General features: G+C 41.8%; 1 gene segment (V, D, J or C); it reads left to right on the forward strand.

The window, feature by feature from the left end:
* Positions 1-8,290: 8,290 nt before the first annotated feature.
* Positions 8,291-8,980, forward strand: LOC120434320. The segment is given in 2 exon segments: positions 8,291-8,383; positions 8,591-8,980. Coding segments are annotated over 2 exon segments (423 nt in total).
* Positions 8,981-16,414: the final 7,434 nt, after the last annotated feature.

A 16,414-nucleotide genomic window follows, 5' to 3' on the forward strand; every position in this document is an offset into this window, starting at 1 on the left:
TTAGATTTGTATTGTGATTGTCATTTATGCTTAGAAATATCTACTTATATATTCTTAGAGTTTTATAATTAGGTGTAGATTGGTAGAGGTTTGATCCTTAATAGTCTGCAAGCTTTGTGTGCATTCCAGAGCTCTCTGACTTTCACACCCACATTTTAGGAGCATGGGAGAGGTCGTACCTTGTCTTATTGTTTTATGGTAGGATAAACGTATCTGGGACTGGGATCAAGCGAAGGAACGGCGCCTGTCCAGTTCTCTCCCGTGCACGTGAAACATTAAGAATGTTGCCTACTCGTGTCTTGCTTGCTTTGTAATCACATTGCCTTCAACGTTCCAGCGAATAGGTTCAAGCTACAAACCTATCATTAATTGGTCCTTCGAGAGCCGGATCCCTGGAGTCGACATTCACCGAGGGGAGAAGAGACACGCTGAAAGACTGATGTCAGCCAGGAAGTTCCTGTGTTTTAGCTGTCTGTCTTTCCTCCTCGATGAATGACGATCGGCGGATTCGAGGCTGATATTACACGCTAAGCAACACCGAGTAAGTTCAAAGAGCCCGACTCTATAACCGTGTGAGTGTGTAGTTCTTAGCTTAGCCGCTTTGTGGGGCTAAGAACGGTGTTTGTCGCTGCTTTGTGGAGCGATAAGTGAGTCCTCCCGCCGCTTTGTGGGGCGTTGAGTGAGTTCTCCGCCGCTTTGTGGGGCATTGAGAAGTTCATGAGTCCAGACTGTGCTGGACAATAGGCCTATTTTGTGTTGTTGTTGTGTTGAGTGTGTTTGTGTGAGTGAGTGCGGAGTAGAACACGTGGTCTGTGACGCTGACTGTTGTTGTTATCATGGGTTCCTAAGCAACCAAGAGTGCGTCAGAGGGTGACAGACTGGACTTCGCTGCTGGAAAACAGCAGCCTTGAAGAGCGTGTGGAGAAGGCCAGCCCACATCAGCAGCAGTTAAGATATGCTCTGGTGAATGGCTTTCCCCACCCCTTGCCGACACAAAATGTTTAGATGATTCTTTAGAGTGCCCTGATCAACAACAGCCTGTGCTCCAGACCATTAATTTAACCAGTTGTTAAAAGTAATCTGCATTAAGCTTAAGGTTGCTCAAATTCAGTACAATGACATATGAGATGAAGTAAAATAGGCAAATATTTGACCTAATTACATGCATAGAGGCACTTGACCTGTTTGAAAGACTGTCGTCTTATTATGAGCCATTGTTGAGATATAGAGCACACCTATGAAAACAACTATTATGCTGAACCCTGTGTGAAACAGCTGAAAACTACATGATGGAGAAGCTGAGTTGAATATGAAAATGTAAGTCTTTGCCACTGTGGGCAAAGCACGCAACCACTGTGTGAGGTTGTGTTGCTGTCTCTTCTGAGCTGATGAGCAAGCTACACATTATCAGATCAGGAGCTGGCTGAGAACTCATCAAAGAGAAGGGAAGAGAACTATGATAACTCGGGCGTATCCGTGAGTTCAGCTTCTTCTTTCAGATGCGCAGCAGTTTTCCTGGATCTTGACTCATGTGTGTAGAGTGTTTATAGCATCAGCATCATGTTTCTGTTTATTTGCTTTGTTGGGTTGAAAAATAATTAAATAAACTTGTGATCATACTTATGGATCACCATGGCACATATCATCAGCCATATGTTTTATTTATGCAGATGGAAAAGTGAGTGTGAATGTGCCTGACGTCGCAGTGTGTGTGTGCGCTGTGTAAACGTAATTGTCACAAATTGTGAGAGCGGTGATTCTGCAGGTCACCAGCTAGTGTAAAGAAAAAAAAGAGTAAAAAAGGAGACAAAATCTACATTGTAGATGGAAAATAATAGGAAAGAGGTTTTGTGTTTATCAGCCAAGAACAACTACAATCTCATTTTCTGCTTTTAAGAAAGGAGAGTTCTGTGTGTTGGTTAAGCAGTGATAATAATAATGGAAATGTCTTAGTTTTGTCACTTTCAGATGAAAAGCAGACCTGGATCAATTTCCCATATGCAGCAGTCGGAAGAAAGTTATAGTTTAACACTATTGGAAACATTCAGGCCAAGTTTTTGGCTAACTTATTTATAGCACCATGTGTCCCTCAACCTCACAAGCGAGCTCTCACTCCTCCCTGAAGACAAGGAATGCAGTTCCAAAGAGCAATAACATGGCAGATAAAGAGACAGCAGCAAAGTCCTGAGCAAAGAGACCCAGCAAGCAGCAGCAGTGTGGACAAACAGCAGTGGAGAAGAAGAGCAAACCATCATCCTGACTGGATGAATGACACTGTGTTTCCAAGCTGCAAAGTCACTGTGCTTGTGAAAAGAACGTTTGAGGAGAACTGAGGAGACTGTTGGAGTTTGACATTTTCCACCTTTGGAGAAAATGGCAAGAAGAGACAGTGGAACACAGGACAAAGCTGAAGAAGAACTGCCGGCTGTTGGACTGTTGAAGTGGGAGAGGACAACAGAGTGAGAGGAGGTGAGAACACAGAGGAAAGCTGTTGTTTAATGTGGGAAATCAAAATTTGGGTTAGCAAACCTGGGGAAAAGAAAACTGACTGCTTAAGTGGAAAATTGAGAAGGAATCTGAACCACTGCAAAAAGAAACATATACAAAATCACACACACAAGCAGAACATGCATTAACCCTACTAACACAAACACAAGAGAGCTCATGAAGATTAGGCAGCATCTTGAGCATGTGAGTCTGTTTATCATCTTGTCCAAGTCATCTCGTGTGATGCAAAGACCAGTGGACTCATAACACATTAGTTAAAAATGATCAAATAATAGCAGAGAAGTGTGTAGGAAAGGCAGCTTTAAGAACATGCCCTGCTGGAGATGCAGCTCCAGACACATTGATTAAACCTGCCTAATAACACAAACACACATGCAATGAAAATCAGCTTGTTATCTCTCATCAGTGTTAAAATAGTGTCAATTTAACAGACACTTGCTATCAAATGCTGAATTTATCCAATGCTGACAGTTAACTCTCTAGGTTGCAGGACAACAGTTTAATTTTTGTGGGAAAAAAAGATTCTGGTTTGACCAACCAGTGATCAGACAATAAATTTAGTTGTTAATATAGTAAATTGGGAGATGCTTTCTGCCTGATTGATGCAGCACAAGTAATTTACTGTATGAGGGAAATTCTATTTTTGTGATAATATTTTGAACATGCATTTCTGTTGTCCTGTCAACTTAGTGGGTTAATAGCTGATATGCAAATTAGTTGGTTGTTCTTAGATCAATAAAAGGTGACTGAATTCTAGCACGAGTGAATGGGATGTGTTGGAGTTTGTTAGAGTGGAGACTCTAAAACACTGAGTTTCCTGTTGTGATGTGCGAGTGAATCCTGCACCCAGATACACAACTCTGAATACATGAGAACAAACGTTTTTTGTGAAATGCATGACAACATGTCACATGTTTTAAGATGACAGGGAAAAAGGAAAACTAAATAAAATCTGTGGCCTAAATGAGTAAAAAGTACAGATGAGATTCATAGCTAATAAGACATTAGGGTTATGTTGTGTGTTGTGCGGCTGATGGTTGGTTTGGAGTTTATCTAGCTGATGATTTTTCTTTTGTTGTGAAGTTGAGCCTGCCAATTAGTATGATGGTATGATAAACCATGCTAATGGTATGATTTACCCTCCTGAGATGAGGAGCATGTGTCATGACTTAACGAGGCCTTTTTATTTTGATACTTTCACAGTGCACTGAAAGTTTTGTTTGATGATCTCGTTTGGAGCAGATCTGCACGATTACAACTGAAGCGCTATACGACACGTCGTCGAGAAAATTGTTGCAAGTGAGTTTCTCCAAAAGATTACAATGGGCTCTGGAGAAAGTCACTTATATGGGACAATTAGAAAATAGGTCCCTACCCAAAAAAGGATTAAGCGAGATAATCCCATATAAAGTTCTCCTTTTCTTTTTGAAATGACGTCATTTTGCTGAGAAGTGGAAATGAAAATGCGACAATAATTTCCACTGTCAGCAAAGAAAGAATGAATGAATGCATGAATGAATGAGTGAGAGAAAATAAAACTGACTGACTGGTAAAAGCGGACAGAAGCTGACAGACTGACTGACATCACTGTGCGAAGTTAACCCCCACCTGACAAAGGTGCAGATGAATCTATGTGTGTTTCTTTTTACAGGAGCGGAAAGATGACAGCAACATTCGAGGTTGTGTGACGATTTAACCTTTTAAATGCCACTTTCTGTGTCTGTGAATCTATCAGGGGTGTTATTCACATTAAGGGGACGGCTGTGGAGCGTGTGAGCAGCTTCAAGTTCCTGGGAGTCCACATCTCCGAGGATCTCACCTGGACGACCAACTGCTCCAAGCTGGTCAAGAAGGCTCACCAGCGCCTCTTCTTCTTGAGGACTCTGAGGAAGAACCACCTGTCCTCAGACATCCTGGTGAACTTCTATCGCTGCACCATCGAGAGCATCCTGACCAACTGTATAACAGTCTGGTACGGAACTGCTCTGCCTCGGACCGGAAGGCGTTGCAGAGGGTCGTGAAAACTGCCCAGCGCATCGCCGAGCACCACTTCCTGCCATAAAGGACATCTACAGGAAGCGGTGTCTGAAAAGGGCTGGGAAAATCATCAGAGACCCCAGTCACCCATCACATAGACTCTTCACCCTCCTGCCCTCTGGGAGGCGCTACAGGAGCCTCCGGACTAAGACCACCAGGCACCGGAACAGCTTCTTCCCCACAGCTGTCAGACTCCTGAACTCTGCCTCCTGACATCTGACCCACGTTAAACTCATGGACTGAACATACACACACCCACAACCACTAGCACTTTACCACTACTGTATAGTTCTGTGTAGATAATCATTCTGTACATACGATAATTTTTAATCCCACAACTGTTTATAACTTACATAGTTCACATTTCTGTATAACTGTATATCTCAGATTTCTGTATAGTTTTTATTTCATATTTATATCCTGTTCATAGCCTGTACATAGCTTGTACTCACTACAGCCTGTACATACTTATAGTTATAGAATATTCATAACATACTTCACACTGTGTACATTATAACATACCATAATAGACCCATTTCTGTAATATACTTACACATCTCTATTATTGCTAATTTATATTGTAATATATCTATATCGCGGCTAAAGCACTTTCTGGATGGTTCAAACTGCATTTCGTTGCCCTGTACCTGTGACATGTGCAATGACAATAAAGTTGAATTCTATTCTATTCTATTCTATTCACTACCTTGTGTTGCTCACAGAGGTAACTGTGAGAAAGTGTGTATACACCTGCGCAGCGCTAACATTTCTACAGCATTACAGTTCTTCATGTGATTTGATCATGTGATTTATACCAGGATAGCTGGTTGATGTTTTTCTACTACAGGATTTCTGGGTTTGTGTGTGGAGAAAACTGTGTTTACAGGTTATGAGTTGGTGATGCTGTTATACTGTGTTGTTGGGGAAATGTGAAGGTTACTTTGACGATGTGAATAACATGTGAGACATTCCCTGTGTTGAAACTAGTGTCACTTCTTTCCACAGCTATGGATGGCTAACTTTATGGTCTTTTTACAGCACCTCTGGACCCTGTCAACTTCTGCCTGACCTCCAGGATTGTCCATGTGTGTTGCTGATGTTTGGTTCGTCTAAGAGTGCATGTAGAGGATTCAGCAGAGACGGACAAGTAACATGAGAAAGCAAATAAGAGATGCAGTGTTTGTGGAATAGTTTGATATGGGGCTCATTAGCTGGCCACTACTGAGCTCCTAGTGTTAAATACATGGAGTGACTTTGCTTAAGGGAAGTCACCGATTACATTAATGTTAACTGAGTACATGGGATGATCCATGTTTGGGGCGAATTATGCCAATAATTGTGGTTTACTGATTTGAGAAAACCTGAACATGATACTTGTCCTGTTGATGCTTTATTACTCTTATGATATAATTGTTTATAAGTGTGAAGTTTGATTTCACTTCCAGATCTTGTTTTCCAGGCCATGATGGTGTGTATGATGGCTCCAGGCGGAGCCAGATGTTGAGCACACTTACTCTGCAAAACACAATAACATCTTTTATTGCAGGGTTACGGAGCTACTCCAGAGGAGATGCCCTGATGTTGCCTGGGACATGATCTAGCTAACCTTTTTCTTTCAGACAGGAATCTAGGTTGGATGAGTTGACTCATGGGAGTGTCCATGCGTCAAGAGGAGGGGTCCAGAATTACAGAGTTACATGAAACTATGTTTTCTATGTTTTCTAAACTATGTTTTTATGATTTTTGTGTGATTAACAGTTAGTCAACAGGTATTAAACCTATGTAAGTGGTGCATCTGTGTTCAGATGAGGCTTTGATGGTCCATAAATGAAGCTCACTGAACTAAAGAATGTGGTTTGATGATGATTGACATGCTTTCCAAGGAGGAGTTTTTCCTCCTAGCAAGGAAATACAGGTGCAGCAGTCAGAGTATTGCTGAAAGGAATCTCCTGAGAAATCTTCAGAGGCCCAGTGAGAAGCAAGAACCCATTCCAGGCATAGCTGACAGCCCAGGCAGTGGTTGAGGTCAAAGGTCGACCTGTTTGGGGCCCATCATGAGATCAGACTTTGGAGCCACAGCAAGGACCACGAAGCTGCGTTGGAATGAGAGCTGTTCCAAGGGGGCTTTCCAGAGGCCAACAGAGGAGATTGTGGACAACAGACGGGCACCTGAAGGATGAGGGGAGCGTGCCAAGCTCCAAAAGTGACAACGCAGGGGGAGTCCAGGATGGCATCATGATTCTGTGAAAAGCACAGGAACCAGAAGCTATGGTGGTGATGATAGCAGTTTCCTATGAACATCACCTAATGCTGTGTCACTGTACTGTGCATACGATGGCACACTGAAGACTGCTGGGATCATAACAGCAGTAAGATAACTGGATCCAACACCCTTTACACAGAGGGTTTTCCTGCAGAGGATGGATAATGGAGGAGGCATAAATATCCCCCACAGTACAGAGGCCTGAAGTGAGGTGATGGGGGTTGGTAGAGGCCATAAACCTAGAGTGCTGAAGAGGTCTGCAGCTTTCACAATAGCTGAGACCCATGTTGACAAACGGCAAACTCAACTGGTATGTTTGAATGTCTACTCTACATACATTTGGACTCTGGTCCTATGGACAGTGATGGAAACAACTGGAAGAGACATTTATGACGCCCTGCAGAACTTAAACCACTCTGCAGAGAGACGTGTGATTTACATGTCTTGCAGAGGAGCACCACCAAGCTGGAGTGTTCTTGAAAATGTTAATTTCTCTTTTGACCATTAACAATTCATTTGTTTGCTTGTAGGATGCAGTTTACCATTGAATGAGATTAATGAGAACTTGGATAACTGCTAATACATGTGTCAAACTGTGTACATTGATATATGCTGAGTATAAAAATGTTTGCATTGACACTGTCAGACATGACGTGATCATAACTGGGTACTTTTCTAGCATAATTGTCAAAAGGGGGGAAATGTTAGATTTGTATTGTGATTGTCATTTATGCTTAGAAATATCTACTTATATATTCTTAGAGTTTTATAATTAGGTGTAGATTGGTAGAGGTTTGATCCTTAATAGTCTGCAAGCTTTGTGTGCATTCCAGAGCTCTCTGACTTTCACACCCACATTTTAGGAGCATGGGAGAGGTCGTACCTTGTCTTATTGTTTTATGGTAGGATAAACGTATCTATATCTGTTTTAGGCTAAGTGCCTTTTGTTTAGATGGACGGCTCTGGGAGTCTTCCTGGGGTCACAGTTTGACCCCCACACACAGACACACACACACACACACACACACACACACACACACACACACACACAAGGTATTCTTTGTTCACATGTATACCTATAAGATGTCATATGTTAATGAACCTATGCATATTCATGTAACCACAATAAAAGAGCAGTGTTACGGGGAACGGACGAGAGCAACTGGGGTCAAGCGAAGGAACGGCGCCTGTCCAGTTCTCTCCGTGCACGTGAAACATTAAGAATGTTGCCTACTCGTGTCTTGCTTGCTGTGTAATCACATTGCCTTCAACGTTCCAGCGAATAGGTTCAAGCTACAAACCTATCAGAAGAACTGAAACTGAACATTCAGCAAACGTTTCTCTGAGGTAGAAATAATTGCACTGACTGACATGAAAATGTTTCTGACTCCACCCACTGATGCTGAACTCAACCAATGAGATGATTTCTGTCTGCAGAAGTCAAAGCACAACCAGCCTGACATTGAGAAGGACTGCAGCAGAGAGGCTGCTTAGTTTCTTCATTCTGCTGTCTGACTAACCCAACAACTAAAGACATGCTGCTTTACCTCATTTTACTTTTCTCTCATATCAGAGGTGAGTGTTAGACAAGAGAAGAAATCTGTCTGAATGTTCAGAAGATTATCTCTGCTGCCATTTGTTAGCTTGTAAAAACACCTGATATGGTTCAAAGTGACAAATATTCTGCATGTAATAGAACTCTTTAAAGCTGCTGATTGTTCTCCTTTAATCAATCATGTTTATTGATCCATCTCTTCCTCTGCATGTTCTGTTCTTCCTCAGAGTGTAAAGGAGAAGACAAAGTGATCCAGGAACAAGGAGATGTCATTGCTGCTGAAGGAGACACAGTTACACTTGGATGTAGATATGAAACAACTGCTTCATATTCATATTTGTTCTGGTACAAACAAGAACTAAATGACTTTCCAAAGTATGTTTTACAGCGTGGAACTACTGGAACAGCAGATAACGCTCAGGAGTTCCCAAAGGACAGATTTGATGCTGAGCTCAACAAGAAATCAGTTCCTCTGAAGATCCAGAAGCTTCAGCTGTCTGACTCTGCTGTGTACTACTGTGCTCTGCAGCCCACAGTGACAGGAAACACCAAAACTCTGTACAAAAACCTTTGGAGCAAAGACAACAGAATACTCCACAACATCCACTAGAGGGAGCCACACACTCTGTATGAGTTCAGTGGCATGTGACCTCGCCTGTCTCACTTGTATTGGCAGCTCTCGATAGTGGCACTTGTTAATTTGGGTTGATGTTAGAGGCTCAGCTGGTTCTAGACAGGCATATATGAGGGGGCAGACAGAGATGTAAAGGGGGCACATGGTGGCAAAAGAGGCAGGAAAGGGGTTGTGGTGGTGGGGTCCTCTGGATAACTGTTTTTGTCACGTGATTGGACTGCACTTTGTCAGGGCTCGTACCTAAGACCTGACCAACTGAAGGTTAAGCTTCTGCTGGTCTAGCTCTTAGGGACACTGAGCCTAGCAAACCGCCTGACCATGTTAAGGGGGAAAACTGAAAAATAAAATAACAAAAAATAAAATAAAATATTCCTCCTGATATTTACCCTAATTGGATGGCCTATATCAAATACATTCAAACCTAACAATAACACTTCTCACTATTGCCAGTATTAATAAAACTAAAAATAGTTGGGATGTCTTTTCCTACAATTCTCAAATGAATTTGTAGAACACAACAGGTTTAGAACAGAACATTTGAACTTTGTTCTTCTTTTTTGTCTTGTTTTAAGCTTGTATGAAGCAGGTAAACAAGTGGATTCCTCTTTCTTTTATGTAACATGGTGCAACGACAGAGAGTTAGGACAAAACATTCACTTTGCTTTTGTGCTGGAAGTTGGGGTGGAAAGTGAATAAGCTTTACTAAAATCGCTGTGATTACATCAGAATATGAAATGAGGAAACTATTGAGTGCAGAGCTGAAAGCTGGGGCAGGGCTTTGTGTCGGGGTCCTCCAGGCGGCTCTGTGCAGCAGACAGGCTCAGAGAAAGAAACACTTCTTAGGGCCTCTTTTATTCATTATTTACATGCTCCCTTTTGGTCACATATTCTGAAAATATAATATAAATTTTCACTGTTATGCCGATGAAACCCAGCTCTACATTTCTTCTAAACCCAATTCATCCCTCACACCTCCCTCCCTCTCAAACTGTCTTATGGAGATAAGATCCTGGTTCTCCTCCAATTTTCTTAGACTTAACAATAATAAAACTGAAGTTTTACTCGTTGGTACACCATCTATCTTAACTAAATCCCACAGTTTTTCCATTAACATTGAAAATTCTCCCACCCTTCCCTCCCCTCAGGTTAAGAGTTTGGGTGTCATACTTGACAGTACTCTTTCATTCCAGTCTCACATTAATTACATAACCCGGTCTGCATACTTGAACTTGCGTAATATTAACCGACTCCGCCCCTTCCTTACTCCCCATGCTGCTGCCATCCTTGTCCATGGTTTTATTACATCCCGTATTGATTACTGCAACTCCCTCTTATATTGTCTCCCTTAAAGGTCCCTTCATAAACTCCAACTTCTTCAAAACTCTGCAGCTCGGATCATAACTCGTACTCCATCAAGAGCTCATATTACCCCAGTTCTTCAGCAGCTTCACTAGTTGCCCATAGAAGGATAAACTTTAAAATCTTCTCACATACAAGTGTATCCATAAATCTGCTCCTTCCTATTTGTGTGACCTGCTTCATATCACCACTGTTTCGTCCGCACGTCTCATCACTGTGGGGAACAGAGCCTTCAGTCGCTCTGCTCCTTGGCTCTGGAACTCTCTTCCTGTATTTAAGTCACAGCTCAAAACACATCTGTTCAAACTGGTTTATTCACTTTAGTGCTGATTTTATCTGTTGTCAAGTTCTGGTTTGCAATTTTAACTTATTTTATGTATTTTATGACTCTTGCTCCTTTTATTAATTTTGTTCTTTTGTAAGGTGACCTTGGGTTTTTGAAAGGTGCCCACAAATAAAATGTATTATTATTATTATCATTATTATTATTACTTCTCTACCACAGTGATGGGATTTCCGGCTCTTTCGGCTTCCAACCGGCTCTTCAGGTTGTTTTGTTGCTTTAAATAATTTATTATTAACTACAATATAAAATTATGCACAAAAGGAATTACTAATGTAAAAAAAAAAAAAGAAGTGGTTTTTATTTCTATATGTTTATATATAAATATATGCAGTGGCCCAGAGACAAAGCACGTACAAACTCCGAAGCACATTTCTAGCGTTAACTGAACTTCCAAAACAGAGCTACCTAGATCACTTAAATTACACAATTGAAAGCATATGTGTATTGTTTGTGTATTTATGCACAAGCACTCATATATATTTAAATAATTTAAAAAATGTTCATTTACCTGTTACTACCACACACCAAATCCGGTCGTTGGTACTTGCTGGCTTGTGTAGCCACCAGGTAACAAAAGCTCAACACTGCTACCGAGCATCCTGGAGCACTTCTGTTGTGTTTTGTACGTGTTTTGGAGTTTGTATGTGCTTTGTCTCTAAAAAAAAAAAAAACAAAACACATGGCTCGTGTTGTTCACGCCAAAGATCCGGCTCTAAGAGCCATTTCGATTCGCATAACCGACACATCACTACTCTACCAGACTGAAACTGTGAGAAGAACATTGGACTAGTTTCCTTTGACTGTACAAATGTAGTTGTACTTTTTCGTTGTTATTTATCTCATGAGTTGCTTACACAATGCCAGTCTTACATTCCTGTTGTATCTCACAGTATTAGACCCTTACCTGGCACTTCTATTTTAACTCAGTTATTTTTTGTTTATTGTATACCGCACATTTTTTACTCTTTATCATCCTGCTGCTGTAACACAGTTTTACCTGTGAGATCAAAAAAGTCAAACTTAAAATCACACACGCAAACGTGTGAGTGTGAATATTCTGTCTCTGTTAGACCTGTGATAGACGGCCAACCTGCTCCCTTACTCAGTGATCACCACAGTGGGCAGGTTGGCCGTCATGTTTGAGTTTTGGATGGATAAAAAAAAAAGAAAGAAAACAAACAGCTGTTGTGCATTTTTGGTTTATATCATAATTGTAAAATTCGAACTTTAATTCAACAACAGTAGATTTCAGTTTTTTGATACACGTGGAAAAGACAAAACAACAACAACTAAAAAAGTTAAAAATTGATCACATCGCAGTCTGACAGCTGAAGACATCAGGCTGATCTGACTGTTCAGGAGAATAATGCAGAGGCTTCCTGCGCCGTAACAGTGGGTGTACAACAAGTTTCTGTAAAAAAATGGTTGTGGTGGTTAGCAAAATGACGGTTACAGCAGGTATACTACTGCGTTAAGGTGGTTTAACTCTGAACCTTCAGAAACTCTCTACCTAGACACTGTTTTCTAAAAGACTTTAACCTGAGGGGTTTATTATGAAGATGGCATTAAGGGAACAACTGCACATTAGAGACCTGAAACTTACAGCAGTAAAAGTAAGAAAAGATTTGCTTTAGCTTGTTGCAAATCTAAATTAATTGTATTACTTTCTTGTGTTGTGTGTTCTAATTGCTACAATTTAATCAGTGTTAAAGAGATTTAGCAGCAGATTAGAATGAGGTATAACAACACAGACACTTTTAAAGTGAAACTCTGAACACATTACCCGCTCCTGACCAGGTTATATATTCAGTGTAAGTTACCACAGTGAATTAGATAAAAACAGCTACTTTTGTGACACAAACCTCTGACTTTTAGCTCAACACAGCTCACTGAGCAATTAACCTTGTGTCAAAAGTACACCTCTCAGTGTGAGTTCTCATATGGCGCCACAACTGTGTTCTGGTTTTGAAACTTTTTTCACATCTTTGACAACAAGGCCACTGGCCAAGTGGAATACCTGGGATTGTCCTCAAAACCTGCGCTGACTTGCTTGCTCCTGTGTTCACCAGACTATTCAACCTCTCCCTGTCACATGCCACTGTCCCGCATTGCCTCAAATCAGCAACAATAATCCCACAGTCCCCAAGTCCACCACCATCAGTGGCCTCAACGACTACAGAACCATCGCTCTGACTCCAGTAGTTGCTAAGTGCTTTGAGAAGCTCGTCTTAACGCACATAAAAGACTCCCTCCCACCCAGCTTCGACCCCCACCAGGTTTGCCTATAAGGCAAACAGGTCCAACTGAAGATGCAATTTCCACTGCCCTCCTGGGACTTCAGTAAGGATGCTCTTCATTGATTTCAGCTCGGCCTTTAATACCATCATCCCAGACATCGTTATTGACAAGCTGGTAAACTTGGACTCCCACATGTGCATGGATCAACAGTGCAACAGAAATATGCAAAAGACTGAGTAATGTGCAAAGAGTCACTTGGTGTATGAAGATGTGTGTGTCTGTGTGTGTGTGTGAGAGATTCTGCAGATAAGTGCTTGGTAGTGACGTGTGTGTGTGTGTGTGTGTGTGTGTGTGAGTCCAGTCACTGAGTGTTCAGGAGTCTGACAGCTTGAGGGGAAGAAATTGTTCCACAGTCTGGCACTGAGGGTCCGGATGCTCTGGTCCCTCTTTCCAGAAGGCAGCAGGGTGAAGAGTGTGTGTGAGAGGTGTGTGGGGTCGTCCACAATGCTGGTGGCTTTGCAGATGCAGTGGGTCCTATAAGTGTCTGTGATGGAGGGAAGAGAAGCTCCAATGATCTTCTCAGCTGCTCTCACTATCCGTTGTAGAGTATTGTGATCCAGTACAGTGCAGTTACCATACCACACAGTGATGCAGCTGCTCAGGACGCTAAGGATAACCTGCACTTGGAAGCTAACAAAACAGACCTGAAACCTTAAACATACGGAGTAAACAGGGAGAGACTCAGGGAGACAACACAGACGGACCAGCGACGAGAGGACACACACTGTAAATACACAGAGGGAAACGAGGAAACTACACACAGTAGGGAGACACGGCTGAACCTAATTAATGTGACGAAACATTGAAGATGTGAAACTGAACACACTGACATCAGACACGGACCTTCAAAATAAAGCAAGAAATACACAGACTGGACTCAGAGACACGGTACAGACAGAGAACAGAGGGAACATACGGGCAGGACAAAACAGAGGAAGCACAGAACCAAAACCCTAAGAACTAAAAAGGCCAAACCCAAATACACAGAATACACTAGAACACAGGATCATAGTAATAAACACAAAACACTGAGTCACATGACCCAGGACCATGACACTTTTGTTTTGTCACATTCAGAGACAGATTGTTGACTCTCAGTCTGTCAGCTGTTGCAACTCTCTGTTTGCTGATTTGTCGTTCTTGCTGATGAGACCCACCCAGTGTTGGGAAGGTTACTTTTAAAATGTATTCCACTACAGATTACAGATTACATGCCCCAAAATGTATTTTGTAATGTATTCCGTTACGTTACTCAATGAGAGTAACGTATTCTGAATACTTTGGATTACTTAATATATTATCATGCTTTTTACAACTACATGAATGTACTATTGCTGTGATTTATTACTTTTACTGAAGGTTATTCGCCATACCAATACCAACTAGATTTTTAAATCTTAATATATAATGAGTAACAGTAGGTGGACATTAGGTAAGGCTGCACTTTTTGCAGCGATCTCGTATAGAAAACTATTCCGCACGTATATAAAACAGGTCTGCGGCTCCGAACCGTAGTAAAGGGACCTCTGGCTAATACGTCGGGTTTGTGTCGGGCTCGTAGCCGAAAACTAGCTTTACTTTGTTGTCTGGGGCAACTTTGCTAGCGAGAGACAGAGAGAGGCGTTGAAAGGCTGCTCCAAAGTAAGTTATTTTTTCGGAGGAAAACACGAACACAGTGTACAGTCGAGTCTTAATAGCGTACTTACAACTGGGCGTGTCAGGCACTCTTTTTGGCTGCTGTGGTTATTATTATATTTACATGCTTCCAGCTCCCGTTTCTGCTCAGTGAAAACTCGTACTTTCCGACTTTTTCTCCCTCCCTCGCTCACAGACACATAACGGGTATGGCAGTCCATTCTCGCTGCAGCACGGACTACACTGCCCATGACACTACATGCTTTAGGGCTATGCCTGTAACACTACCTATTGCCTTCATATTAAATAATTTTTGTGAATAATTTTTAAAATATTTCTTCACGTCATTATGCGGGCTGCAAGTAGAGGTGACATGGGCCGCGAGATTGAGAGACAGACATTAGAGCTTCTTAATGCGTGTTTTGTTTGGGTTTCCACCAGCATGGAAACCAAAAATAAAGAGGGCATAGCCTTATGAAACAGGAAAATACCGCTGTGTAATCCATTCATTTCAACAAAGTAACTGTATTCTGAATACCACCTTTTTAAACGGTAACTGTAACAGAATACTGTTACTTATATTTTGTATTTTAAATACATAACGGCGGTACATGTATTCCGTTACTCCACAACACTGGACCCACCACAGTCGTGTCATCAGCAAACTTGATGATGTGGTTCGAACAGTGCATTGCTGCACAGTTGTGAGTCAGCAGAGTGAACAGCAGTGGGCTGAGCACACAGCCCTGTAGGACTCCAGAGCTCTGTGTGGTGGTGTTGGGGGTGCTGTTACCGACTGTCTGAGGTCTCTCCGTCAGAAGGTCCAGGATCCAGTTGCAGAGGGAGGTGTTCAGGCCCAGCAGGCTCAGTTTTCAATCAGGTGCTGAGGATGATTGTGTTGAATGCTGAACTGAAGTCTATGAACAGCATTTGTACATATGTGTCCTTATTGTCCAGGTGGGTGAGGGCGAGATGTAGGGTGGTGGTGATGGCGTCTTCTTTTGACCAGTTGGGGCAAACTGCAGTGGGTCCAGTGTGGGTGGCAGCCAGGTCTTAATGTGCCTCATGACGAGCCTCTCGAAGCACTTCATCCTTTAAAAAAACACCTAAAAACTCCTCGTTTTAGAGCGACATTTGGGTGATGTTCTTGTGTAATATGTTGTTTTGTGTCTGATATGTTTTTTTATTCCCTTTAAAGCACTTTGTCTTAAAAAATGTTATATAAATACATTTTACTTCACATCAAACTGACCAAAGAGCCACAAAGTAAAACAAATGTGTCCAAAAGTGTCAGTTGTAACTGGGACTGCTGCTGCACCACAACAATCCTGCATGTCGTGTCCACAGACATGACGTCTCTCAGGTTTGTGTTTTAAGATCCAATCAAATAAGATGATGCTTCATTTGAACAAACAGTTGTGAACAAAAATCCTTCCCAACATACACAAACTATTCTGAGATGTTTCTTGAATTCAGGACTTCTTACACATTTTTCTCCAAATGTCTCAAGTTTCAGACTTTTTAACTGTGTGAGTATCACCGACTCTCTGACTCTGTCTACATCGTTAATGTGACTTCTGCTTGTGTGACGTGTCACACGGCTCCCTTTAAATCCTTTTGGTTATAAAGTGTGTTAACCACAGGAGGAGGAGTGACTGAGAGCAGAGAGGAGGAGCAGAGATTCAGGAGGAGCTGAGCTGTTACTGAACTATAGAAGAGAGAAAACCTCCACATTCAACAGAGTTCAACACAAAACAAACTTTATGTTCCTCAACATGC

Source organism: Oreochromis aureus, linkage group 18, assembly GCF_013358895.1.
Source record: "Oreochromis aureus strain Israel breed Guangdong linkage group 18, ZZ_aureus, whole genome shotgun sequence".
NCBI classification, from domain to species: Eukaryota; Metazoa; Chordata; class Actinopteri; order Cichliformes; family Cichlidae; genus Oreochromis; species Oreochromis aureus.